At 41.2% G+C, this 27,251-nt stretch overlaps 1 protein-coding gene across 1 annotated transcript in view; it reads right to left on the minus strand.

Moving 5' to 3' along the window:
• Window positions 1-27,251, minus strand: part of FBN1 (fibrillin 1) — a 232,288-nt gene that overhangs the window by 16,759 nt on the left and 188,278 nt on the right. The window contains exons 43-56 of the mRNA XM_059372774.1: window positions 26,270-26,395; window positions 23,284-23,406; window positions 19,447-19,572; window positions 17,292-17,408; window positions 16,336-16,464; window positions 15,623-15,742; window positions 13,032-13,157; window positions 9,156-9,305; window positions 8,711-8,776; window positions 7,856-7,972; window positions 6,086-6,205; window positions 4,374-4,496; window positions 3,146-3,277; window positions 549-674 (exon numbers count right to left, since the gene is read on the minus strand). Coding sequence (XP_059228757.1) covers window positions 549-674; window positions 3,146-3,277; window positions 4,374-4,496; window positions 6,086-6,205; window positions 7,856-7,972; window positions 8,711-8,776; window positions 9,156-9,305; window positions 13,032-13,157; window positions 15,623-15,742; window positions 16,336-16,464; window positions 17,292-17,408; window positions 19,447-19,572; window positions 23,284-23,406; window positions 26,270-26,395 — 1,701 coding nt within the window. The remainder of the gene's footprint in view (window positions 1-548; window positions 675-3,145; window positions 3,278-4,373; window positions 4,497-6,085; window positions 6,206-7,855; window positions 7,973-8,710; window positions 8,777-9,155; window positions 9,306-13,031; window positions 13,158-15,622; window positions 15,743-16,335; window positions 16,465-17,291; window positions 17,409-19,446; window positions 19,573-23,283; window positions 23,407-26,269; window positions 26,396-27,251) is intronic.

A 27,251-nucleotide genomic window follows, 5' to 3' on the forward strand; every position in this document is an offset into this window, starting at 1 on the left:
ATGGGACATTATATGGCAAAGAGAATTTTAGGACTTTTATCAGCATGACAAAGTATTATGAATTTGGTCAAATGTAAAACCCAAAAAGGAAGTAACACTTTACCCTGGGTGAGAAGAAGCGAGAAGGGAAAGCTGGAAGCAGCAGTAAGAGAGAAAGGATGACGTCTGAGGGAAACAAGACAAGAAATTCAGTAAGTGGCCCCCCGCAAGGTTACAACTCTCTCTGCTCCCAGAAATACGGAGAAGTAGTCATGCTCTCGAGAGGGAGGAGCAGAAGAACACATGGAAATGGATCCTCAGCACCGAGGGCTCAAAAAGGTAGTGGAGAAAGAAATTCCAAACAAGTGATTCACGGATACATATAGCAAAGGAAGAATTCAGCTGTGGGGTGGTGCTGAGCCCCAAGGACAATCACATTAAGTCACTTCCAAAATAGGAACCTGCCTCAAGTTTTAACAATTTCCATTATTTCAGATCAAACATCCAGGTGACAGGCCTCCCAGCGTGGTGGTCGGGGCTGCGAGAGCCTCCCTGTCGTCCGGACTCACCAAGGCACTCGTCCTGAGTAGGGCTGGCGGTGAAGCCGTCGTTGCACTCGCATGTGTAGCTGCCGCGGGTGTTGAGGCAGCGCCCGTTCTCACAGATGCCCGGCTTGGTCTGACACTCATTCTCATCTGCGGGGTTCGTGGAAAAAGCAATTACAAGAGCAGTCATCCCACCCCTTTGCCCACAAATGGGGTCTGTCTTTTAGTTTGTGAATAGATGGCCGTCTCACGTGGTTCCCAATTCAAAAGGTATAAAAGACTATTCAGCAAAAGCACCCCTTCCTGTCCCACACCTCAGCCACCAAACTCCTTTCCTGGGTGGCAACCCTGTGTTACTGCCCGTTTCTCACGTATCCTAGAAATGGAGTTTGCACATACAAGCCAAGACATTGCATGTGTGTATGTGCGTACACCTCTGTCCTTTAAAAAACATACTTGATGGCATTTTGATATATTTAGATGGAGATGATGTCATTTTAGGTACACATACATTTTTCACTTAATAAAATTAAAATTTTCTCTATCTGTCCATCAGAAGGATTCCCAAAGGGTTATTTCAAGTGAAGGGAAAAGATAGCACATGTTAAAGGAATATTATAATACTTCATCAGAATAATGTCTGAACTGAGTTTGAACTGAGAATTGGCCTATATGTAATCTTCCAATTCAATATAGATTACGTTTATTGTAATACTTCAACAATATTCTTGAGAAATAATCGTAATCTAGTCTCTCAGGTTAAAAACAAAAGCACTAAAACAAACAAGATTCTTAGAATTATTTGATGATTTTTTAACAGACTGTGCCACCCAGCTTCCCCAATCTGATGATTTTTTAGGAAGATCATAAATAAAGTGACTTGCTCCGGTGCGTGTCATGCAGAATAATTCTGAGCCCCAGAGGCAGGGGTCTCATGACGAGAGAGCTGGAAGGTGACAGCTACGGGACTGTGGAAACAGGCTAAAATCCTGATGTTCACGCCATCCCCAGACCCATTAAATCAGAGCGTTTGGGGTGGGACCTCTGTTCTCCAAGTGATTCCAGCAACATGGGCTGAGAAGGTTGAGAACCACTGAACCTGGAACAGCTGGTGTGTGCCCCTATGTCCAAATACTTTTTCTGTGCTTTTAAAGTCTCCTCTTCAATAGCTGCCTAATTCTGTATTTTACAGGGTAAGGGGAAAATGAGATTCTTAAGCTTCTTTTCTTTTTTTTTTTTTTATAATTTTTATTTTTTATTTTTTATTTTTTTTTAATTTTTTATTTTTTATAAACATATATTTTTATCCCCAGGGGTACAGGTCTGTGAATCACCAGGTTTACACACTTCACAGCACTCACCAAATCACATACCCTCCCCAATGTCCATAATCCCACCCCCTTCTCCCAAACCCCCTCCCCCCGGCAACCCTCAGTTTGTTTTGTGAGATTAAGAGTCACTTATGGTTTGTCTCCCTCCCAATCCCATCTTGTTTCATTTATTCTTCTACCCACTTAAGCCTCGATGTTGCATCACCACTTTTTTATTTATTTAACAGAGATCACAAGTAGCTGAGACAGAGAGAGAGAGAGGAGGAAGCAGGCTCCCTGCTGAGCAGAGAGCCCGATGTGGGGCTCGATCCCAGGACCCTGGGATCATGACCTGAGCTGAAGGCAGAGGCTTTAACCCACTGAGCCACCCAGGCACCCCAAGATTTTTAAGCTTCTTAACTGACAACACAAGATTTCTTTTTCTGGCATCACTGATGATTAAAAGTAGAAAGGAAGCTTGTGGGAACTTTCTAATACTTTTCTCCTGTATTGATTGTTCAGACCAGAGGTCAGGAAACTTCTACTCCAAATAGTAGTAATATTGTAGTATTATTATATTATATATACTAACTGTTTTGGGTTTTGCAGGCCATACGGTCTCTGTTGCCTTCCCTCTATTCTGCTGTGCTGTTGTGGCATGAAAGAACCATGGACAATGTCTAAATGAATGGTTACAGCTATGCTGCAATGTGACTTAATTTACAGAAATAGGCGGCAGGCTGGTAGGCTGCACTGGCCCCCTGGGCTGTGGTTTGCTCATCCCTGGTCTGAAGCTGTGGTTCTCAGTGGAGGACCCACATTACCTAGGAAGCTTTAAGAAATACCAGTGCCTGGGCCCCCACTCTAGACCAGAATGGATTCTCTGGAGGAAGATCCCACTGGTTTAATGCTGTTCCCTGGTTCAGAGGGACGGGACATCTGTCATTCAATGTCAGGGTGCTAACAGCAAAGCTGGGACGATAGAAAGACATTCCAATGTGGTGTGAAGAGAACTTACCCCCAAACAACAAAAAGTATAGGAGCCAAGGAAAGAAGTAGAGGAAACACCTGGTGCCAAGTCCTGGCAGCAACATGGGCTGAGAAGGTAGACAAAGACCCACTCAGAGGGGCAGAAGGATGGTGCTTCTGGAACTGAGAGTTAAGCAAGAGGCGAGGGGCTCTCCAAGGAAAACCGTGACATGAGGGAAGAGAGGGAAGATGGTTCTGGCCCAGAAGAGCACATTGCCCAATGGGACTCAGACTCCTTGTCACCTGACTCCCTTGAAGCTGTCTGGGCTGGGACTTGCTTACCTACGCAGCCCTCGCCATCGGGTCTCCGCTGGTAGCCGGGCCCACAGATGCAGATGTACATGCCGATGAGGTTCTTGCACTCCATCTGCTTCTCAGCACAGTCGTGTTTGCCCTCTTCGCACTCATCCTCATCTGGAAAGAACGTGCATCCACGAATTATAAAAGGAGTTGCACTAATTTCCTGCCTCTTAAGCAGAGATGGTGTCAAGCAATCAATTTTCTTGTACACTTATTTCAGTGTTAACCTGTTTCCTTTTGTAGGGTGGGCGCTGGCCTCAGATTGGAAGGAGTTTTGTCCCACCTTTGAACTTGATGATGAAATTATTCCATAACTAACTGTAACCCATTCAAAGGTGGGAAGTGTGAGTGTTAATTCCTTTTGATGAATTCACCTAAAAAGGTCTTCTATAAAATTTTCATAATATAATTATAATAACAGCATTATATTATAATATAGTATAATAAGCCAAAGCTTCCATTATGTAACAATTATAACATAATATGATATTTTGTGTAATATTAGTATATGGTTAGATTATTATTATTATTAAAATAATCATTATATAATGAAAACTAGTTTTTAGACTTTGAGGAAAAGACAAACATTCACAAATATCATATTCTCTCCTGGTTCTTCCTTCCTTCCTTTCCTTTTTCTGGTGTGGACAGGGCTTCCTCATCCCTTATTGTCCTATTGCATTTCCCTATCTCTATCTTTCTCCTTTATGTGGTCTGAGCTGAGAAATTTGGGTTTATCCTGGATGATGGAGAGCTCGTAGTTAGGAAATCTGTTCATCTTCAAGAAAAATCCTACTTAAGTCATGTGAAGAGAGTAAATAGCTGCTCATTTAGGACTGGAGGAGCAAATCAGTGCTCTTCAAGGAGCCCCATGATTTACCTAACTTTGTAGAGCAGAGCCTAGTACAGAGGCACAGAAATTGCAGGTGCTCTGTAAGCATTTTTAAAGCAAATTATTTAACAAATTCCATATGCTACCTCCATTCTTAGGATATAACATCCCTTAGTGATGGGGATTTTTTTAAAAAATATTATTTAATTTAATATTATCCTACTATAGGCAATGATGACCCCCATATTATCTAAGGACTATAGCAGAGTTCCTTGATTCCCAGGCTATCTCTACTGATAGAAGCTTTGGAGACCCATTTCCCATCATAGATAGAGTGACAGCCCCCCAGTTAGATGACCTTTAACACAGATGTCTCACCTTTGCACATCCTTTTGTCTTCTCTCAGGACATATCCCGCTGGACATTTGCATTCATATGACCCATAAGTGTTTACACACCGGAAAGCACAGAGTAGAGGGTTCTGGGCACACTCGTTTATATCTGTAGCAGAAGGGAGCATGAAAATAATGGATCATGGGCATCAACCAAAAAGGAGTCTATTTTTATCAAAAGTTGAAATGCTTCATTGTCATCAACATGGATGCACCAAGAAATCTCTGGTTTTCAATGAATCATAAAATGAGTTGGTTATTTTATAATTGGTATAGGCAAGGTGATCATGGGTTCTGGTTCTCCTAGCCTAGGCCCAGTTCTGGCTTATTATTCTGGTATAATTATTAATGTTATTGAGACAGATGGGAAAATTGTAGACCACCCTGCATATAGGGAGCTTTTTTGAAATTCTGGCTTTCAAGTCTCAAGTTGACCACTTGCCATTCCCTAGAGTCACATAGGGTGGGAATCAATTTTACCCCATTCAGTCAAAACAGCTGCCAAGTCAGTGGAAGGCAGAACAGAGGCAAACCCATCCACTATTGTTAACCACCTCCTCTTCCCCATAGGAAAGAGGCTCCTGTGAAGTAACAGTGATTCTTGTGCCCACGCAAATGGTGAACTGATGCCAAGTTATGCCTTAAATAGGAATGACTTTACCATTCATAGATAAAAGTGATTTCTATGGATTCCATAGTTTGGAACCAGCAGAGTATGTTTTGGAAAAGCAGGGTTAAAACAGACCATCTTGATTCTCATGTTTCTTTCTAAGTCCAGTTATGCTGACTGAGAATGGGAACCCAGATCATATTTAGTCATAGCCTTTAAAGATTAAGCAACAACTAGGACAGTGGTAGAACATATCTCTAATGAAAAGCTTACTTTCACACCATTTTTATCTTCTACCTTCACCTCACCTTCACTCTCTTCTACTCACTACTCTGATACCTCACTACTACTTGAAAGTGTATCAGAATTACCTGGAGGGCTGCTAGGCTCCACTCTTTGAGTTTCTGATTCAGGAGGTCTGAAATGAGGCCTGAAAATCTGTATTTCTAACCAGTTCCCAGGTTAGATGCTGATGTGACTGATCCAGGGACCGCCCTTTGAGACCCACTGGTCCAGACCTCCTCCTCCCTCCCTTCTCACCATACAACTATCCTACTCGGCATTCTGGCAGATGCTTACAGAGTATAGACAACATCTTTTGCTGTGATTGCCCCCAGATGGCCGTAGGATGTTGCTGGTTATGTCAGTGTACAGAGGTTTCTATGAGTAGAAAAGAACAAAGAAAAAGGGAGCATGGGAGAGGAAGAAAGAAAAATCAGGGGAAAAGGGAAAGTAAGAAAGAAGGTAGCAAACAAAACAGAAGTTATATCTACATACATGTAGTGGGGAGACATCAGCAAGAACTCTGCATATTATACAGGGTGATTTGTGCCATGAACCGGGAGAATGATGGTATGGCCCATTCGGCCTAGATGTTCTTTAGCCTGTACGCCTTGAGTGGTATTTAATATCAAGAACTGTAATCACTGTGAAGTGTGTAAACCTGGTGATTCACAGACCTGTATCCCTGGGGCTAATAATACATTATATGTTAATAAAAACAAACAAACAAACAAAAAAATTGTAATCAGTCTACTGCTGTCTCCATGATCAGAACATGTAACCAACTATTCTGCGAAGAGACTTACCTTCACAAGTCATCATTGGGCCAGGCTCGAATCCCTCCTCACAGGTACATTCAAAACCTCCAATCACATTCTTGCAGGTTCCATTTCCACAAGGATTGCCCACAGAACATTCGTCAGTATCTGCAAGTGACCAAGAGTGTTTTCAAAACATGATGAATGAAGACAAACATGGGCTTGGACACAAATCATACCTCTCACTCTATCAGGGCACTTTGCTCTGTGGCATCTTGCTTTATCCTCATTCTGCCTTTATAAGAAAGGAGTGCCCATGTCTTATCTTCACAGATTTATAGCTGTCAAATGTGACCTACTAAGTGGCAGTGGCACTAACAGTGACAGCATCTGGGCTTCCAGCCCTCCTACTGCTCTTCCCCTGAGCTTCTCCAGCCTTCCATATTAGGTATGAAGAGCTAAATCGACTGGGAATAGATGCTCCAAGGGTTAAAACCAGGCTGCTCTCCCCAGTCAAAAGTTTTCACTTATATAAAGCTAGAAATATATCTCCAGTCTGGCCTTACATTACATCACTCTCCAAGAAGCCTTAAACAAGATGGATTTTTGCCAGATATAAAATAGAAGACAAAGCTTACACAAAATGAGGGACCAGAGGTTAGGCAAAATTAATATGCTGGATAAAATCAAGATTCAAGATTTCTTGTTGATTCTGTCGAAACCAGATGGTTTACATTAGGCAGAAGAAAAGCTAGAAAGAAATATGTTTAGGGTATGATCTCTGTAAACAACTGGGGGGAGAGAACAAGTCTTACCAAGGGGGTCTAAAAAATATCTATGCCTCCCAACCCATCCCTCTAGAATCTGACACATCTCTTGGGGGAGAGGACCTTCCTTTTGGAAAGGGAAATTTTTGAGGAATAACATTGTCATTTTAGTTCTCTAGGACATGGAATAGTGATGGACTATCATCAGGGTTATATGTTCTGTTGGGCTCTGAGTCAAATGGTGAAGGCAAGAGGCTGTGGTAGAGAGTCTGGGCGAGCAGGATCATTTAGCATGCACACAGGAGCACTAATTGAAGATCTTGAGAATTCAGTGACAACTTTGCTTTTGTTCTGCTGTGAAATGGCATTTCACTGTCCAGAATATGACATCTCTTTTGAGTTCATAAAAGTTACAACATCATTGATTTTTAGAGCTACCAAGCAATTAGGAATAAATTAGTCCATTTGCATAATATGACATTCTGAGGCCTAGAAAGACTAAAGAACTTAGTTACACTTCATGGTCATAGCTGTGGGTGAAATTTTAGAGGAACAGACATAATACTTGGATTCAATTTTGCATTGGTAAGCATCGAGAGGTCAAAGGTCAGGCATAGCCATTCTTAGAAATTTTAAGAGAGCAAAAACAAGAGAAGTTTACACTGGGTACATAGCTTTTCACATTACTAAATTTAATAAAATCTGAATGTTGTATTTTAAATATTGAGAGAATAAGATTATGATTATTAATTTTTATAAAAGTTTAAAAAATACATGATAATGTCCTCCTTTCCACCACATCTTCAGATGTGTCCAGTGTTTTAGACTGTGATGTCCATGCAAGGAAGAAAGATATTGGCTTGGGTCACTGCTGTAGCCACAAAGCTTGGGACATGGGGTGTGCAACTAGTACTGCAGATGAATGCTGCCTGAATGAGTTCACAGAACATGCTTGTCCCAATCCCACTACTCACACTAACCAGTGTGAATGCTCCATGGCCCAATTTCTAACTTGTAAAATCCCTATGGAAGAAACCGACCTATTACTCACCTACACATTCATTCCCTTCCAGAATGTAGCCAAAGGGACACTCGCAGCGGTAGGAGCCATCTGTATTGATGCACTGTCCATGTTTACAGACGTCAGGTTCTTTACACTCGTCCATATCTTATGTAAAGGAGAAATAAAACACTGACTAACAAGGTACTTTTTTTGTTTTTAGTAATCTTTTTGGCGATTTTATTTATTTGAGAGAGAGCATGAGCAGTGGGGAGGAGCAGAGGGAGAAGGAGCAGCAGACTCCACGCTGAGCAGGGAGCCCCATATGGGGCTCAATCCAAGACCCCGGGATCATGACCTGAGCTGAAGGCAGACGCTTAACCAACTGAGCCACCCAGGCCCCCCGAGGTACTTTAAAAACAAAAACAAAAAAACAAAGGTAAACTATGATCATTTCAGCATCTGATCAATGAAATATCTAATATTACAATACAATATTGCCATACAGTACGATAATACAATTGGTACCTAAATGAAAAGTAGAGTTTTATTTTATAAGATAAATGTGGAGAAATAAGAGCAGTTTGGGGAGAGGGGCCGTGGGTGGTTCAGGTGGTTGAGCATCTGATTCTTGATTTTGGCTCAGGCCATGATCTCAGGGTTGTGAGACTGAGCCCCATGCTGGGCTCTGTGCTCGGCGGGGAGTCTGCTTGAGATTCTCCTTCTCCCTCTGCCCCTTCCTCACTGCTCTCATGCGCTCGCTCTCAAATAAACAAACAAACAAACAAACAAACAAATGAATCTACTTTAAAAAAAAAATAAAAGTAAGAACAGCTGGAGAAAGGGCAGGAAAGAAGCTGGTTAAGAATATTAAGAAATGCTGAGAAGCCAATGCAGGCCACTTACCAACTGCTGAATCATCAGGCCCCACAATGATGCCACTTCCATAGGGACAGATCTGGCGGAAGGCCTCTGCAGTAGAGACAAACACTTGTTAATAGATAGACCAATGGCAAATAGCTACAGGCTGCTTCCCACGCAATGTGTGGTGGCTAGACTGCCACAGCCGCACATATCGGGAAACAACGGACGAGAAAAGCCCCGATACCAGGGAAAGTGAACAAGGCTCCCAGAACTGGTGTGCCTACTACCTGGGCAGCCCTGATTCATAGCACATTTCAGAAGAAAATAACTGCCCAGCTCCTAAGTTAAAATAATCTTAATGAATATTTAAGGTAGACTTACAATTAAATTGTCTTATATTTCCTGAAGGCCTACATACAATCTTTCCTATTTCATGGCCAGTCCACGCTATGAAGGGCCCAAAGAGAAGTGCAGATGGTGGACCTACCATCAGGTTCAGTGGGGCACAGCTCACAGGGATCACCCCAACCTTCTCCCTTCAAGGCACAGCAGCATTCCTGTTTGGAGTGATTTCTGGATTTGGGCGATGAACATTTTCCTCCTTCAAACTTGGCATAGCAGTAGCTCATTCGCAGATCTGCAGCATAAATCCAGGAGACTCTTCAGACCTTTCCTACTACATCATTACTGTACATCCTGTTAAACGTATGCCCTTTTCTTTAGAGTGGGAAGGCTCCGTAACATTAAGTGATTGCAACAGAAATTGGGCTCAGATATTTAAAGTCATAGGTGACTTTTGTCGTAAGATCTGACGAATACATCTATGTGGCTTCACTTTATTTCTCATTTCAGCCAATTTTCCAAAATAACCTGATGTGAATGACAAAATCCAACAGTATCACATCATCAGTGACTTCAGGGTGGGGACATTCAGAAGTGCAGTCATTCGCAAGACCCCTGCATTGACAGCTGTGTTTGTGTGTTTTGGATAGCATTTAGCAAGCATACTAGGTTAAGGGAGACCTCACAGTTCTGGTACTTATCGTGCTATCACATTGTGTTGTTTATCTGCTGTCCCCTAAGCCCAGAAACCAAAATAAAACCCCTGATCCCAGGCATAGAGTAAATAAAGATGTGGCAATTTTGTGGAGTGCCAAAAATACAATAATGGTCATTCGCCGAAGCAGCTGCTGATGTAGTTTCTGTCTATAAAATGCCGGTGGTGGTGCCTTCTGCAGATTTTAGACACGCGTGCGTGCCCACACACGCAAGATACAGAACGTGGTTTAGCTCGACAGAGAGAGAGAAAGTAAAGAGGAGGGCAGAGAGGTGGGTGGATAGGAGGCAGGATAACCTTTCTCTGAAAGAATGTATTGTTTTTATATCAATTATTTTCTGGTGACAACATGGAAGATGGGATCTAGTTGCTACAAAATTCTCCAACACTGCTTGACATAATTTTGGAAATGGACTCTACCATTACTTATAGAGCAAATGGGGTGGCTCATCCAAAAGCCTGGAGTGTTTTCCCTCAAATTTGACATCCAAAGCCCTGCGGACTCCTCTCTAGTTACACAGAGGCTACAATCTGCAGGCTTTAAGGAAATGCTTTCATACCCATTTTGTACAATTCCCCTTTCTTTCTTTAGGACCAGGTAGGCTCTCTCCTGTCACTGTTTCTCAACCCTAGGTGGCACATTATGACCTATTATTATAGCCACTGATGCATTTCTGCTAAGACAACTTCACAGCTTTTATTTCTTGACAAAGGAGATAATGTAAGAATAACTGAGTTGCCAAAGATCACGGAAGAAAAACTTCCATGAATTAAAGTAAAAATAATAACCAGTCAATCCATCACTCGTATTTACCAGGCCCTAGTAAGTCAAATTCAGTTGGCCTTCTTCCCCAAATGAATTTGTTCGCCTTTTTCAACTAATTCTTCCAGATACATTTTCTTGCTAGTTTTTACTCTCCTTCCACACCTGTGATAGCTGGGACCTAACAGTCACCTTTCAGTGAACTACTCTTCTGAAAGTCAAGTGCAAAAACAGCCAATGTGCATCCTGTGGCATGTCTGCCTTCCAAATATTTGCTTTGCTGAGAAGTTTCAAGATTTAACAGATTATAGTTTCTCAAAGGACACACTTTGATTTTCTTTATTCTTCAAGTTCATTGTCACGTACAATGTTCTGTATTTATTATTTACATCTATAACTGTCTTAAGGTATAATTTAGGGACTATTCACAAAAATGTCTCAACAAATATATTAAAATTCAGTGGTCTCTGTTGTCTTCCAGCTCATAATGTTTCTTCCAAATCTAGATAGATTCTCTTTTCCTTTTATCATCAACCCTGTTCCATAAACCAGCCCTGTCTCTCCAGGACTACTCTACCATCCCGCCTCCTGAAAGAAAAAAAAAATCTAGACATTACACATGCTCAAACACATGAAGTTTACAGTAAGCCTAAGTGACGAATTCTCTTTACTGAATTTTGTAAGTGGGAGTGGCCCATTTACATCTGTGGCCTTTAGGTACCCAAATCTGTTCACCTGAGTCTTATCACAATTGTTCCCTCAAAAACGTTATCTGCGGTTCTGTGGGATTTTCTGATTTCATGGGCAAAAGAAGCATGACTCCTAATTTGTCTTTATAAGTAAAACCCAGCTCTTAATTCCGTGGCTTCAGGGAAGTTTGTGCCCTGTGGGAGATTTATATTTGCCTGTGGTGATTGTCTAAATTTGGTTTATTAATCAAAGGTGTCTTGCAATGGGACGGAGAGCTTTGCTTGCCCACACACTCGAGCTAGGACTCACTAGGATGCCTGTTTACGAGTCCATGTGCAAAGAGCCCTTAATGACCTTTGAAATTTCATCGGAACTACAAAAGTCACTTTCCCTGCTTGCATTCCTCAATCCTGGCTCTGCCTCTTGGAGCTGAGCATGTGGCAAGGCAGCTCACAGCTGGGCTGATTCTTCCTGCAGCGTTAGCTTGCTCTGTGACAGGCCAGTGCAAATTGAATTAATAGCCTATGAGTTTCCTCTGGCCTGCCACATCGGCAGGCAGATTCACACCTGGTTTCTCACTGGGCCAAGCCAAAGGCACACAGAGACAAAGGAGTCGATCTTAGAATTTATCTGGCTTGGTCTGTACTCTAACAGACGATCTGTTTGCGTCCACTGTCAACCCACCCACAAGCCTGAAATCTGCCTGGGCTTCTGACAGCTTCTGATCTATGAGATCAGACCAATCAGAGAATTCCCAACTCCCCCTTCACAGTTCTAAATATTGGGTAGCAAAAAGACCAGTTGGAGGCAAAAGTTAATCAACAGAATAACAGGGATCTATGAACAAAGAAGAAACTAATAAAGCTTTGTTACCTATTCAATAGGATTGGTTGGGCAGGTATTATTTGGTTGTTTAAAATGAGGAAATGGAACCTCCAAAAGATCCAGTGACTTGCCCTAGGCTACGGATGGTGGAGCCGAGACCCCCAAACCCAACTTTTGGAATCTGAAATTATATCCATTGCCTCTTATTTAGTAATACAGAACCAAACTGAACCAAAACAAAACAAAATAACCAAGAAAAAAACCCTGAACAATAAAACGACAACAGAACACAGAGGTAGAGGGGGGAAATTCGTATGGAGTTTGTTTGTATGGGGTTTTTTGTTCTAAATTCGTTAAACTAGTATGTATAAATGGATAGACACACACCATTGCATTGTTCACTAAAATTCAGATAGTTTCTGGGATATGATATACTGTGTTAGGCACAAGTTCAGGTTTCTTTTTCTTCTTCTTTTTCTTTTCTAAGTTCACAAGTATTAGACCTGAAAACAAGACTATATCCCAGCAAGAGTCCAGGTCAGTTCAAATTTATTTTCCTGTTTTCTTAGAAAATTTGTGATGTCAGGGGTGGGCACTCTATCCTGGAAGCTAATGGATTAATCTGTATTTTTCTGACCGAGAGTCTAGATTTTGGCCCACATTTATACTAAGTTACCTCTTGAGAGGCAGAGGCCATGGAACTGAACTTTCCCCAGGCTTTCCAGGATTCAGCGGCTCATGTCAGGTCCCCCACTGACAGACCTATCAGCATCTGTGTTCTTAGGGGGAGAGAGAGGTTTAAGTGCCCGGGGAAGTTGTTATACAAGCAACCAGAACTTGATGGATGAGTTTTCAACCTTAAAAGTAAAAATGAACTTTCTGACATATGGTAATCATTAGACCTCTGGGTGAATGAAAACTCTCCATCTTCTCTTTCACAAAGAAGCAAAGCGTTGCCATGTTTAAGAAAATGAAACCACAACAAATAAACAGAGTAATGAAAGTCTAAAGTCTTCAAAGGCAGTTACCTTGGCACCTTCTTCCAGTGGAGGACAAGGAGAACCCATCTGGACACAGACATTTGAAGCTGCCTTCAGTGTTACTGCATGTGCCCAGGGCACAGATTTCTGGCTCTTCAACACATTCATCAATATCTAAAAGAATCACATGTGTCAAAGTCAAAACACAATGGAGACACCATCAGATACCAAATGCAAAGTGTGGAAGTACAAAGTGCAAGTCAGTTTCAAAACTCTTCCAATAATGAAGATTTTTCCTGTATCATTATGCTGTGAGTGGACTTTTAGGCTATGACATCTTTTTAAAAATTAACCTTGAAAATTCTTGTTATAAAAATGCACCTGCAGATGTCTTCTAAGGGATACAATGAGAATGGTTTCTTACCCAGACTCAGTTGCCTGGCTAATTAGAAAAGGTAGAGTGATTTTCTACTACCCTAAGCTAGGAGAAAAACAAGAAAGTGCAGCCTTTGACTTTCCCACTGCATAGGAAGCAGAAGCTTGAAATTTTAATTATGTTGACGATAAGTTAGTAAGAGATCTAGACCTTTGAAACAAAAATTTATTCCCCTCCATCCATCCACAGTGCTTTCCCCAAAACCCTGTGCTACATCCCTAAAACTCTGAGTTTTACAAGAATAATAATGTTCATGAAAATAATCTTGTGCAGCGTAAACTAAAGATATCACAGAATATAGGGTTCCTAACTCTCATTTGCATGTTAATTTTTCTCAAGACACAAAAATGTCTTTCTTGTAGAGACCAGTTTTTCCTTTCATCATATACCTAATAGCATTTGATACACTCATATTGTGAAGTATCCTTTAGCATATGAATATACCTTAATCTAATAAGGGCTGATTTAAAGTGGTCTACAGTGAAGTCTGAATGACTTGGGCAATCATATGCCTTGGTCTTCCTAGGAGAGTCCTAGTTTATGCTTGTTGTCCTGGACTCATTATTAATAGTGCCCTCCTTCAAACTGTCTTGGTTTGGTCAATAAATTACATGATCATCCTATGTACAGGAAAAGTATGGCCACTCTTTCCAACAGACTTATCTATTTTTTCCCCTGATTTTCAGCAGGAATTCGTAATAAAAAAGAGCTAAGTCCTGATTCTGAGCCATGCTATTTTTATGGAAATACTTTTTTTATTTTTCTGCAACAAAACTTGTATCTCTTATATCATGGGGCACTTTATCTTTGCATTTGTGCGAAGAGTTCTACCTACATCGAAGTATATTCATGTTATATGAGTTCCCTTCCACAAGGTCCAACTAAGAGGAAGTTAGGAAACTAATTCCATTATCTTAACTTAATATTGTAAATACCACACAATAGGTATTCTCGGGATGTGCAACTCAAAGCGATTATCTTCCTGTTTAGGGCAAAACCAGCCTGTTCATCACTCCTATGATTGCACCATGTTGCTTGTGCTGTATTAATGCATCTGAGCTGCTGCCAATGACTGAATGACTCCAGTCCTACGTGCCCTCCATTCCCATGTCCAACCTTTTCTTAAGAGCGAAGCCAATTTTTGTAAAAATGCTCAAGTATTTCTTTTTGTTGTTTTTATTATTGCTGTTGTGAGGATTCTTTCTCTTATGGTAGAAATTAACCTACAGGTGACAGCTTCGTAAGGATGGAGACAAGGATGGCGGAATGGGCACATTATTTAGTATTCGAGAAGTCATTTTTCTGTCCTATACATTTCCATTCTGTTCCTCTTAGGGAAATTTTGCATTACTCATGGAGTAAATAGAATTGATCTTTAGTAAAAGTAAAATAACACTTATAATAATTTGTATTTAGGCCTAATTTTTTTTTTTTTACAGTTCTCTCTCTTTTTTTTAAATTTTTAATTAATTTTTTATTTTTTATAAACAACTGTTTCCATTTAGAACATTATCAGTTGCTATGATTTAAATTGGATATATAATAAAATTTCTCCATAGTATTAAAAGTGGAGAAAATCCTTACTCATTATGGATTACATCAGACCTATTTAAACGTGGGCATATGGACTAGGTGATTTCTTAAAAATCCTTTCAGCCTACTTATTTATGAAGTCCTGGCAATTAATGTCCTTCATTTAATTCAATGACATATATATTGAGGAATGCAGTACTATAAAATTTGCTGAGAATTTATTTATAGTAACATACTTTCACTGCTCTATAGGTAAAAACAACATAGACAAATTATATAGCCATAGTCATCCAACCTTTAATATGGTCACTTAAAGATTTTAGCTGGAATCAGGAAGCTATTTTTGGTTGTGACCTGTTGGCACTTAAAAACATGTAATCCAGGATTTTTTACAAGTTGCATAAAAGCACATTGGAAAAGAGTCAGGGTCATTAGGCCACCCATATGCACAGATGAAAACAGGGTCATCAGATATGAGCATGAGCATTGGATGTTCTTGTCTCATCATCTGAGTGTAAGAACATAAGTCAGATCCTCTGCTCTTGGATTTGTTTCTTATAAAGGACTCCAAAATGAAGACGCCAGCACATCGTCACAAAAACTGACTTTGAGAATGCCAGTGGAGTAACAAACACTGTTCCTTCTAAACACTGCTAGTCCTTACTCCTACCTTCACACTTGTCATTCTGTAGACTGTACCCAGGTGGACAAATGCATCTGTAGGACCCATCCAAGTTTTGACAGGTGCCTGGTGCACATTTTCCAGGTTCTAAAAGACACTCGTTGATATCTGCAAAGAAAAGGGAAAAAGAAAGAAGAGGTTCCCATTGGCGTGATTTCCATCAAGCAATTAAAATTTTAAAAAACTGGAATCAAATCAAAGAAATACATAAAACCACCATGGAGAAAAATTAATGACTCAGTAAAAAGAAGCTTTATCAGCTTTCAGAAGTGTGCGGTAGAACAACCACATTTTATGTGACCTATCACAAGTCAGTTGTTTCAAGAAAAGTGAAGTATGTGAGAAGTCAGTGGGAATGCAGATTTTTGAGGACACCCTAAAGATTGTACAAGAGCTTTCCACAAAGCTATTTTAAAGAAAAAAAAATATATGAGAAAGCAAACTACAATTGCTATGGAACAATTTAACTTTCTGTTAAATAATAACAACTTGATTTTAAAACATAATGGAGAAGTGTGTCCTATCTCTCTCTCTCTCTCTCTCACACGCACACACACACCAGAGTCTACAGGTAGGATTAGTATAATTCTACTCTGATTTTTCTCCCTCCAGACTTCTGAAGGAAGGATGGTGATAGGGACTGCAGGATCCTTTCACCGCTCAGAGCATTATTTGCAGGGTCCTTTGGAGGAAGCACTTACCCACACAGGTCCTCCCGTCTGGAGCCACCTCATAGCCTTCATTGCACTGACACTGGAAGGACCCCACTGTATTGATGCATTGGCCATTTCTGCAAAGGTTCCCATTTCCAGTTGCACATTCATCAACATCTGCCAAAAAAAAGATCCTTTGATATATTCCAAAGAAAATGTCATAATTCCAGCAATGATCAAAACCTTCAAAGGGAAAAATACTTATTCTAAATTTTAGTGGCCTTTGCTGGCTCAGCCAAGCATTAAAAATTCCAGTAAAGATCTAGTTTGTAACAACACAGCTGGCTTTACTCAACTATCAAAACCTAACAAGATTATACTATTCTATTAATTAGAAATTGATAATTTATATTAGAACTTTATATGAGTTTCACCTTGATCTTTCTTTATTTTTCATTTTTAAAAGCTAAAAACCTAGTACACAATACAGCTGAGGGTATTACTAAGTATTCTCATAATTAGAAGTATATAAAATTAGCCTCTAGCATGATATAAAATTTGGGTCATTAATCTCACTTATAAATAACAGTATGTTTTATAGGGAGGATTTTATAGATTCAATAATTGACTTCTTTTAAGAGAGGCTATAGTGAAACACTGAGACAAGTAGGTCCACATCATTCCTGAATTATGCAATTTCTATACAAAGAATCACACTTATATGTTTTAAAACGTCAGTTCAATTTATTTAAAAATGTACTGAACTCACAGTATGGCACATATAAAACTTATAGCTGCTAATGAGGCATTTTAATGAAAGTCATGGCTGTAGTTACTCTATTTGACATTTACTTAGGACATTATATTTCACAACTCCTTGCCAGTTGTTATGCATTAGAGGGCATATATTTAAGAACACTGGCTGGCACCCCAGACGGGCTGCTAATTGCAAAGAGTGCAGATAAAACATCCTTCCTTCAGTGCCCACCGGTTTGCATACGCACCTATGCAGTCATTGTTGTGGGAAAGGATGAAGCCGTGGTTACAGCGGCAGTTGAAGGACCCAATTGTGTTGCGGCAAGTTCCATTCCCACAGGCGTCTCGCTCACACTCATTTATGTCTAGTGGGAACAACGGGCACAAAGGAACATGGCTGTTAACAGAAGACGAGGTGAGTGCCTATCTGGGGGTTCGGGCATTTTGGGATTCACAGTGCATCAGGAGTAGGCTAAGAACATCTTGATCATTGGCAGTTCCCCATGACTCAGCAAAAGCCAAGGATCTAAACCTCGGGCATAAACCATTTCCTTGGTTGGCATGTTGAAGGAGGCAAGCTAAGGACATGAGAACTGGACAAGAATTATTTTACTCTATTTACTTCTAGAATTCTACACCCTTGCCACTTTTCTCAAATATTTTCATTTGGAAATGGAAAATTCTGTGTGCATCTGGGTCTTGATTTGCTGCCACCTTTGGCAAACTTCAGCCTTAAGATTCTCACTGCAGTTTACCAAAAAGCAGGGAGTCACCTGATAGTACTCTGAAATCAGCAACAAAATACATGAGGTTTCTAACTCACCTGATATTTTCGATATCTCTTCCTTCTTTCCAGTCCACTCCTAAAAACCCATGACTACTCCCACTAGTGGTGACTTATTTCACTCTTAAAAACTACCCCAAAGTGATGGCACTGGGCTTTTCTGCTACACTCTTGCGTTATTATTTGTCTTTTTATTGGTCTCTGACTTTTCTCTTTGACTATTTTGTAGAGCTGTTTTGGCATCTTTTTTTATCTTTGCATCGGGCCCCAGCAACTGACATATTTCTTATAGAGCAGGTGTACATTATATTGAGGAGGAAACAAAATGAAAGAAAGTTGATCCTGCTGGTTTGCGGGAGAGGCAGAATGAGGAGGGCGAGGGTGCAGGGAGGGAGATTCGAGGAGTGAAAGACAACAGCTTAGGTTAGTCAGATGCAGTGTTTAGAGTTAGGATTTCCTTTCCTTTAGAATTCTAGGCATGAAGACAAGTGATCTGGGATCCTAAATCAGAAAGCTTTTGCTGACCCCAAAGGGATCCAATGTATGCGTCTGTGTCTGAAGACCACATTTGGATGAGTCACCCTGCCAGCAGTTCAGAGCTGCTGCTTTGATTCATTTTTAGCCAAGCTAGTGAAATTCTTCTGTAGGATGGCCTCCTCGGTAGAGGGTTCCAGAAAATCCAGATGGAAGAGGAAAAAAGACTGTTACACAGGGTGCCATTGCTATGCATGGGTAAGCTTCCCAGGAGCAAGCAGGGTTGATGATACTCCTTTAACTGAAAACCTGCTATCTGTTCTGAAGAAGACAAAACTTTATAAGAATGTGCCCTTATGGATGAACCCAATTACAGCAAAAGCTAAGCTCTTAAAACATTACTCTATTGATTCTTCTTTTTTTTCCAGCTGTGAAACTGAATCATGTTCATGAAGTCCCCAAAGACTTATTGGATGTTGCTTGGAAGTAGAAAAAGGAAGGAGGAAAAGAGAGAAAATGATTGATTAATACTTGGTATTTATTCTAAATCAGCATCCTGGCTTAGTACTGAGGGCAAGGGAGAAAGGTATTTAAAATCTTGAGCTCTTTTCCCCCTAGAGAAATGTGGGTATTTTTTTGTTTGTTTTTTGTTGTATTTTGTTTGTTTGTTAGTTTGTTTGCCTTTGTGGGATCTATAAATTTGCCTTTAAAGATCTGGTACAAACTATATATGCTTCTCAAAAAATGCTCGTATTCAAACACTCAAATCTGCACTCTATTCCAATAAGGCCAACCCACGCTGATTTCATAAAGTAATAGGCTATTAACATTAATAAAATTTTTTTTGTATTTTTACAAAGTATGTACAAGTTTTTTTTGTATTTTTTAATATTTTTCTCAGTTTTTACCTTAGTAAGTTTTTCTGACCTTGCAGCCAAATGAGTTTCGAGGAAGAGGTTTATTATGTTCCGGTTGCCAAAGATTAAATACCAAAGGAGGTTAATGCTACAGGCCTGCTTGTATTTTTATTTTAAAAACAGTAAAACTAATATTGGAGGTTTAGTATTAACTTCTCTATGTATTCAGATGCAAATGAATTTTTCAATAGGCTATGAGTTAAAAATAAATAATAATCACACACTCACCCAAACACATGGTTTGATCAGCATTTGTTTTAAAACCAGTGTGGCAAAGGCAATAAAAACTTCCAACTGTGTCAATACACTGTCCATGGCTGCAAATATTGGGGATTTCTTGACATTCATTGCGATCTGTGGACAAAAAGTATAGTTAAGTATCTTAGGTAGAGTTTAGGAGACAAAACTACATTAAGTGATTTACTTCTAGGTCATGCTCTGGATTGGTCCTAGCTCTAATCCGAGCCAGGAGAACAGACACTGCCATTATATTTATTTTTACCTCAAAATTAGTTAAAGTTACTCTCATTTACTGGACACATTCAGAGTATGTTAACAATTCATGAAGGAATGGAAAAAATGTCCCGAAAGGAGAGAAAATTTAGAAGTAGAACGAGGAAGAAGACTCAAAGCTGGGAGATACTCCGTTTGATTGTGTACCTAAGCAATATCATAGGCTATGGAATGAGTTAGGTATCTTGTCTGGTCAAGATTTGGTGCCTCAAGTCATAGACCCTTCATGGCTTCCTTTGGAAATTTATATCAAAGTCAAACTAATCCCATTGCTAAGATAGGTTTTCCTGATGGAAAACCCACACTGTCCCTTGTTCAAGTTTCACTTCATTGTTTTGTCTTACTCCTATTACCTTTTGTTCCATCTCAACCAAGTCTTCAGGTCTGCACATGGCTCCTTTTAGCCCTTGACAATCCTGGTGATGTTTCTTTTTACTCATACTCACTCAGAGGAAGGCCCTGTCATCTTGCCTCTCTGCCAGTCTTTAAGCTCTAAATTATATTTATCATCAACTGAATCTTTGAGTTCTCCTGAAATCGGATCATCTGAGGGGTGGAATTTATTATATGAATCTACAAATGACATAATTGCATGCCTACTTAAGTCTCTAATGTAATATTTTAAAGGTCTCAGGACTCTACATTTAGGACCCATATCATCTGAAGAGCACTGTATCATCCTGGTCTTCCTCCTGTCATAAAAGAGAGCCAACAGCAGAATGCCAACTTGAGTATAGAATCCATAAAGCACAGCAATTACACTGCTTCTGTCTGAATAATCCAAACTTGCTGTCAGCTGCTGAGAAGACCACAACTGGAATGGGCACTTTTTGCTGCCCAGAGCAGTTGTACTCTTGCCAGAAGAAAGATTTGCGCTCTATTTCATGTGCCCATGCTGCCATTTTTATGACTCCCTCCTTCCAATATACAGAACATTAGACTTGATGAATCACCATACAATTTAAAAGTCTCAAGTGAGCTTGAATAGATCATCTTAATGGAGAAACTGGGACACAGCAGCTTAGAAGCTACTGCTTGCTTATCTAGAAGTGTTTGTTAACCTAACAAATTATGATCATTCCCATTGGGGAAAATGGATTTAAAATAAGCAAACTGGATAGGCAGAAGAAATTCCTTTCCACTGCTAAGCTCTATAAAGGGAACTGGTTTTGAGGAAGGGTGTCTCAGAACCTACGAGAGTTGGACCAAACCTTGGGTACCCTCGGGTATTACTGAATCTCCAGGAATGCAAGGGACCAGGTCTGTCTTATCTCCTGGGCCCACAGGAAATGGAGTGCACTATGGGTCTTCTTGGAGAAGGAGTTAGGAAAATTCTTTCCCACGTTGCCTATTTCATGATGGTTTTAAGAAAAGGAAACGTGAAGCACTTTGAGGTTCTAACGATAAAATAGCAAGTTACAATTTTAGAGAATTTAATTGTGGAGTTCACTTTGGAGACCAGAAAACTAGGTTTCTACAAGCACCAGGATTTGAGCTCCCAGAAAATTATGTCTGAGACAGAGATAGGAGGTTTAAACACAATTTTAGGGGGAAAAATACAGCAGACAGAGATCACAGGGAAGCATATGTCTCCTGCCTTTAAGCTGGGCAAGACATTCACAAAGGGGCTGCATTTGCTCTTTTTTAGAGTGCCTTGGGTCGGACACGCACCCTGGGCTTATACACCTACTCGTTCTCTCAGCAATGTGGGTAATATGGCCAGCTGTGATTTGGGGTTTGAAATGATGTACTTTTCAAATAAATTCAAATAAAAGTTCACATAAAAATCTAATATTGCAAAGGGAATTTTGGTTCTTTTCATCTTAAACACAGGACAAGAGGAGTATTTTTGCAGTGTGCTTGAAAAAATGCTATGCATAGGATAGCATCGAAGACATTTTAACAGATTTTAAAAGGTACAGATGAAGATAATTCCAGAGTGAAGTCTTCAGCCCTAGAGGCTGAATAACTGCAAAACTCAAGTACATTCCCTTTCTTCCGAGGATTCCAATGAATGAGGGAATGTGAGCGTTGGCCACAAACAACGCTCACTCACAGTACTTATCCCTGATTGCTGCTGGATGAGTTTTATTGGTGCTAATGTTCTACAAGAAAATATGGCAGGGCTTAAGCCCTAGCAGGCCCTGGTTGGACGTGTTGTTTTGATGTATAAATAGCTTGTCCCACTTCTCGCCTGAGCGTGAAATGGTGTGAAATGACACGTTCTATATTATCAGCAATTCCTTATTTTGATTGGAATTATTCTGCCCAGTTTCAAAGAAATATAAATTAAGAGCAAAATGCAGGGAAGTGGCATAATTGCCAAGTTACACTTGGGTATTGTGACTCATATCAGAGACGTCCCCACTTTTCCTGTCCTGTTTTTTTTTAATACACGAATAACAACTGCTTTGTTGACAAAATGCTAAACACTTACACATGTTCCTTTAAAACCAACAAAATAAGCCTTGATTCTCAAAGTGAGTTTTTGTTCTGCTATTACACCCGCTTCCCACCAAGGTCTAATAAAACAATGCAAAATATCCTACAGAGAACAGTGCACTTCCTACCACTTAATCACTGGTAGGCAAGGAAATCCAAGGAAAATCTGACCACGTTCCCTTGTGTTGTTTCATTCACAAATGCATAAAATATCCAGGAAACTCCTTGGGAAATGAACCATAGCAAAATAACACATTCTTCCTGCCCTCCGTGCTAAATATACAAAGATTTATAATTACTCAAAAACTCACATGAAAATCGCTCTGAGGTGTAATTTTGCTTCTGGGCTGAGATACTGCTGTTTTAATTTTGGTGCCACTGGCTAGAGATGCCATCAGATACTTAAAACTTCACCATCCATTTAATCTAACTCATCCCTCTTATTTCTACCTCCTTTGTGCCAAAAGTGAACAACAATCTATCCTCTAGGGGAAGGTTTCTCATTTGACTGTAGGTGACTTATAGCTAATAAAAGGCTGTTAATGTTTGCTGCCCTCAATTCTGTTAGATGTTTAGGAGCAAAAGTGGTGCTGTTGGTCCTTTTTGCTTGGTTTATGCAGGTTAATCAAACTCCGCTCAGGAGAGGTTCACTGTCTAGAACTGGGGTGTATGGTTGCAAAGGTGACAACTTTCTGTCCTAAGGGGGATTATGTAAAGGGAAATAAAAAAGTATTTGGCCCCGAATACTGATCAGGGGACTCTGTGTGTGTGTGTGTGTGTGTGTGTGTCTGTGTCTGTATGTGCACGCACACGAGCACCCGCGTGTGTTGTGTGTATTTGTGGGAATGGGTGTTTGCAGCAGGGCGGGAGAAAGGCAAATAGGAAATCTATGTAGGCACTTGATATATTTGTTGTTTTAAAAACATCCCCTTTATGAGTGTTTAGACATTTCCCTAATTTTCCTTTTTGCTAGTCTAGCTACTGGAACTCAGCAGTCCAAGCCATAACTCATGTATTCTTCAACCACACCTTCTCAGAAAACCCCCAGTATGTGAGGCGTGATGCAACTTGGCCCCTGGTGGGCTCAGGCAGCCGGCCGGAGCCACTCACCGTTGCACTGGCCCGTGGAAGTGAAGCGGTAGCCGGGCTTGCAGTCGCAGCGGAAGCTGCCCGCTGTGTTGATGCACTCAGCGTTGCGCTGGCACACAGGGCCGTTCTGACACTCGTCGATATCTCCAAGCAGAAGAGAATTTCATTAGAAGGGGAACAGCATGGGGGGCAGGGGAAGGGTCCAGGGGCAGGGTCCAGGGTCTGAAGCCTCTCACAGAAGAGAGATTTCTCTTTCCTTGTTTTGATCCATTCTATTGAACAGACAAGGGAACACTGGAGACTTATTTTCTAGTTTTTCCCACTTTGCTAATATTTTTCATAACTGCGAGTACTTGGTTTATGACCACATATGGACTCTAATGATTCTGTGTCTTAAAAAAAAAAAAAAAAGTCATGAAACTCAGCTGCTAGGACCAGGACTTGGCATGGTCTAGACTAAATATCCTATGAAATGTCATATTTTGCTCCAAGCCCCCAGGGTTTTATGATTCTATCAGGTTGCTTTCGTCCCAAATGTTCTAAGTTCTGTAAGCAAAGCATCTCGAGACTTCATGTACATACGAGTCCCTTGGGGTCTTGTTGAAAGGCAGATTCTGATTCAGAGTGTCTGGGGAATGGCTTGAGATGCAACATTTCCAGTAAGCTTACAAATGCTTCTTCTGATGCACAGGCAGTGTGTTGAACTACAGAGCTATGGAGGCTCCTGCTTAAATTACTGCCACATGGCGGTCAAATAGAGGAAACTTAATATAAGAGGCTGCACATAAAACTACTGAGAACAACCCAACTCTCACTATCAAAGAAAAGAATAAATGGGTACTGTGTGCTTCAGAGCTTTGACTATACTCAGGGGGTTATTTGCCTCTTTTTTTTTTTAACCAGGTAGCAATATAGTTCAAATTCATGGCATTGTGAAAGTTACTGCATAGTCCAGGCTATGCCACGGGGCATGATACGTGTTCCCAGTCCCTGCTCTTACGAAACAGTCTAACTTGGGCTCAGTCTGGAAAACAGAATAGCCCAGAACACAGGCAGAAACTGGCTCTGAGCACTAGTAGTGGGGTTTTACCAAGTGGACTCCACTAAAGAAGTTCCCACAAGGAGGCGGCAAATACAGCAGCTGATGCCTCACAGGTGTATGCTTTCTTGGCGGGAAACCTCAGGACTATTGTTAGTCAAAGGGAGGTTCTGCGGGGTGAGTCTCTCTGGACAATAGCAGAAGTATGTCTGCTTTGGTTTACAGTGGACCCAAGACAAGCACCACCTCACTGAGCAGGTCTGCCACGATCTTATGAGCATACAGAAACACAGAGGGTAGCCAGTCTCTGGGGAATTCAAATGGTATCACCGACAAGCCTTTCTGTGGAGCCTCGGATGCCTTGCTTAGGATTATACGCATACTTGGAGAGAACAGATGCATGGATATTCCCTAAATCTCTTCTGGAATCCATTCTAATTTCAGGGTTCCTGAGGTGTATATGAAATCAACCTGTTTTCCGATTCTGAGAGCTAAAGGGTTCTGGGAAGTAGTTGACTCTGGATGAAATGTTCAACCTGAAGATGCATATCCTGTGAAACGAACCCCAAAAGTTGGAATGCTTTGTAATCTCCATATCCGCTGACTGTTACCTTGACAGCAAAATGCCTTATGTTGGTATACCTGTGGGTTTTCAACCTCATGTGGATAGTAGGGGCTAGGTTGACTTGGCAGTCAGGGGGAGCCATGCCAATAGGTTTGGGAACTCTAAATGGAAGACAACAAAAGAGGCCCCAGGAAGGTGGCAGACATCCTAGGCATCTATGAAAGGGGGAAGACTGGCTATGAGGAAGACAGCCAATGTTAGATTATCTGATTATCTGCTCATCGGCTGTGGGCTCCTTTCTTTTCTTCTGCATCACGCTTCCTCTCATGCTTCCTCTCCAGACACCTGATCCTTGATGGCCTTCCAAACCACAGGGGCCAGAGCCAAGGCCTGAGATGACTATCTCCTGAGGAAGACTGGGAATGGCTCTCACCCCATTCTCCACCCCCTCCCCTGCCGCCACCTGGCAGAGTCAGGGACATGTGCCCATTTGGCCACAGTAACTGAAAGCTTGGTGAAGAGAATTTAACAAGCAAGAGCTGAGGATCATAACTTTACTCATGGTTTGTGAGTCTGTCCCTAGTTTAGAAGAAAAAAAGGTTTTTTTAACATTAAAATGTTGACATATGTGCTCTAACACATGCTCTAAGGCGTAAAAACTGTTTCTGACATGAACAAAAACTCCATGAGAGGCCCCAACTTTAAATATTAAATAGACAATTATTCCAGCTATCCGAGGCACATGGTATCTTTCATAACCAGTAACCAGTCCCTTTTAGTAACTTCTTCCCCACTATCTTCCCCAGATGTAGGAAAAATACGAAGTGCTCTGAGGAATGCACAGAATCACAGTACATGCACATGGCAAGGGGGAGGCGATTCGAAAATGAAAAAAGTACCACTTGCACACATGCCAGCATTCTTCATATAAAATCGAGTTTGCTGTTCTTGCCATTTGGAATTCTCTCATGCATTTGGAATATTTGCATTAACCTTGTTTTCACTTGGGAGTAGCACAGGCTCCGTGTGGAAGAGAACACTAATTTTGAGATTCGAGTACAGATGACCGCCCACCACCCATGCTCACTTTCAAGCAATGTGAAACAAAAGCAATCTCTGCGACACACCCAGGAACTCAAGGCTTTCTGCTATCAGCTGGGAAATCTAATACATTGTGCGTGGGGCGGGGCGGGGGGGTGGACAGGGCTGGGAAATGCACCTCCTGCTTTTTCCACTGGGAGTTAGGGAATTCTTTTGCATGAAAGAATGATGTTCCACATGCTGCCCTACACTGTTGCTAGAGCTGATGGATTTCTGAAATCCCAGTGTTGTGAACTGGCCACGTTTGTGTGGGCAAGTAGCTTGTCGGTTGGCTCATTTCTGGATATAGTGACATCACTTACCTTCACACACCAACAACTTGTCATTATAGAAGAAGCCCACTGGACATTCACATCTGAAGCTGCCAACCATATTGATACACACCCCATTTTCACAGACCCCTGGGATCTCCCGGCATTCGTCGATATCTGGAAGCAGAGCAGCCACGCGTGAGTGATGTCACGGCACGTGATCTCCACGCAGGGTAAATGGATGCTGAAAGCTGGCAGCTTCTAACGTCAATGTTTATGTAAGGTCCAAAGCCAAGTAAGAGAAAGTGCATGGGTGTTTGGGTGGAGGAGGTGTGTGTTGGCGTGGTGGCGATGCAAATGGAGGAGGTCAATCAATATAAAATTGAAATCATAAACTGCTTTTCAGACACTCAATCTGAATTTAGTATCTGGATATAGTGTCTGTCTCCTTGGTTTTGTTTCAGAACGTCAGCTTAGTCTAGGTAGGAGCCATCTTGGTACCCACTGGATGTTATGTACCAGATGAGTAGAATAAAGGGACCTTTGAGAGTAAGGGGCCTCTCAGTCCAAAGTGTGCAGGGGTGTTGGGCTAACATAGGAAAGGAGAGCTGGTGAAGCGCAGAGGAACCCATCGCCATAGACAACTGGATCTTTTGAATTCCCCTTCAGCACTCCCTTTCTCCTTCACATGGCTTTGAAAAGTGGGTAAGTTAGGTCTGAGATTGTAAGCTGGGCCCATGGTGACTGTGGGGCCAGCATTGAGGAAGGACTATTGCCTTATACTGTGGCTTCCTAAGGCCAGGGGCTGGGGCTGGTTGTGATGTCACTGCTTTACCAGTCCTTAGCATGTCACCTGAGTCCATTAAAATTTGGTATATTAAGAACCAGTGTCTGGAAGTTGGGTTGGTGAGCATTAAAGCAGGACCAGAGCAGGCACAACAGCAGAGCCAGGCTACTTTGAAAGCAGGCTGGCCAGCTGGTGAAGTGGCCTTGTGGGCAGGTCTCACCTCCTCACGGTCATGGTGGTCCACTC

This window comes from Mustela nigripes, chromosome 13 (assembly GCF_022355385.1).
Source record: "Mustela nigripes isolate SB6536 chromosome 13, MUSNIG.SB6536, whole genome shotgun sequence".
NCBI lineage: Eukaryota > Metazoa > Chordata > Mammalia > Carnivora > Mustelidae > Mustela > Mustela nigripes.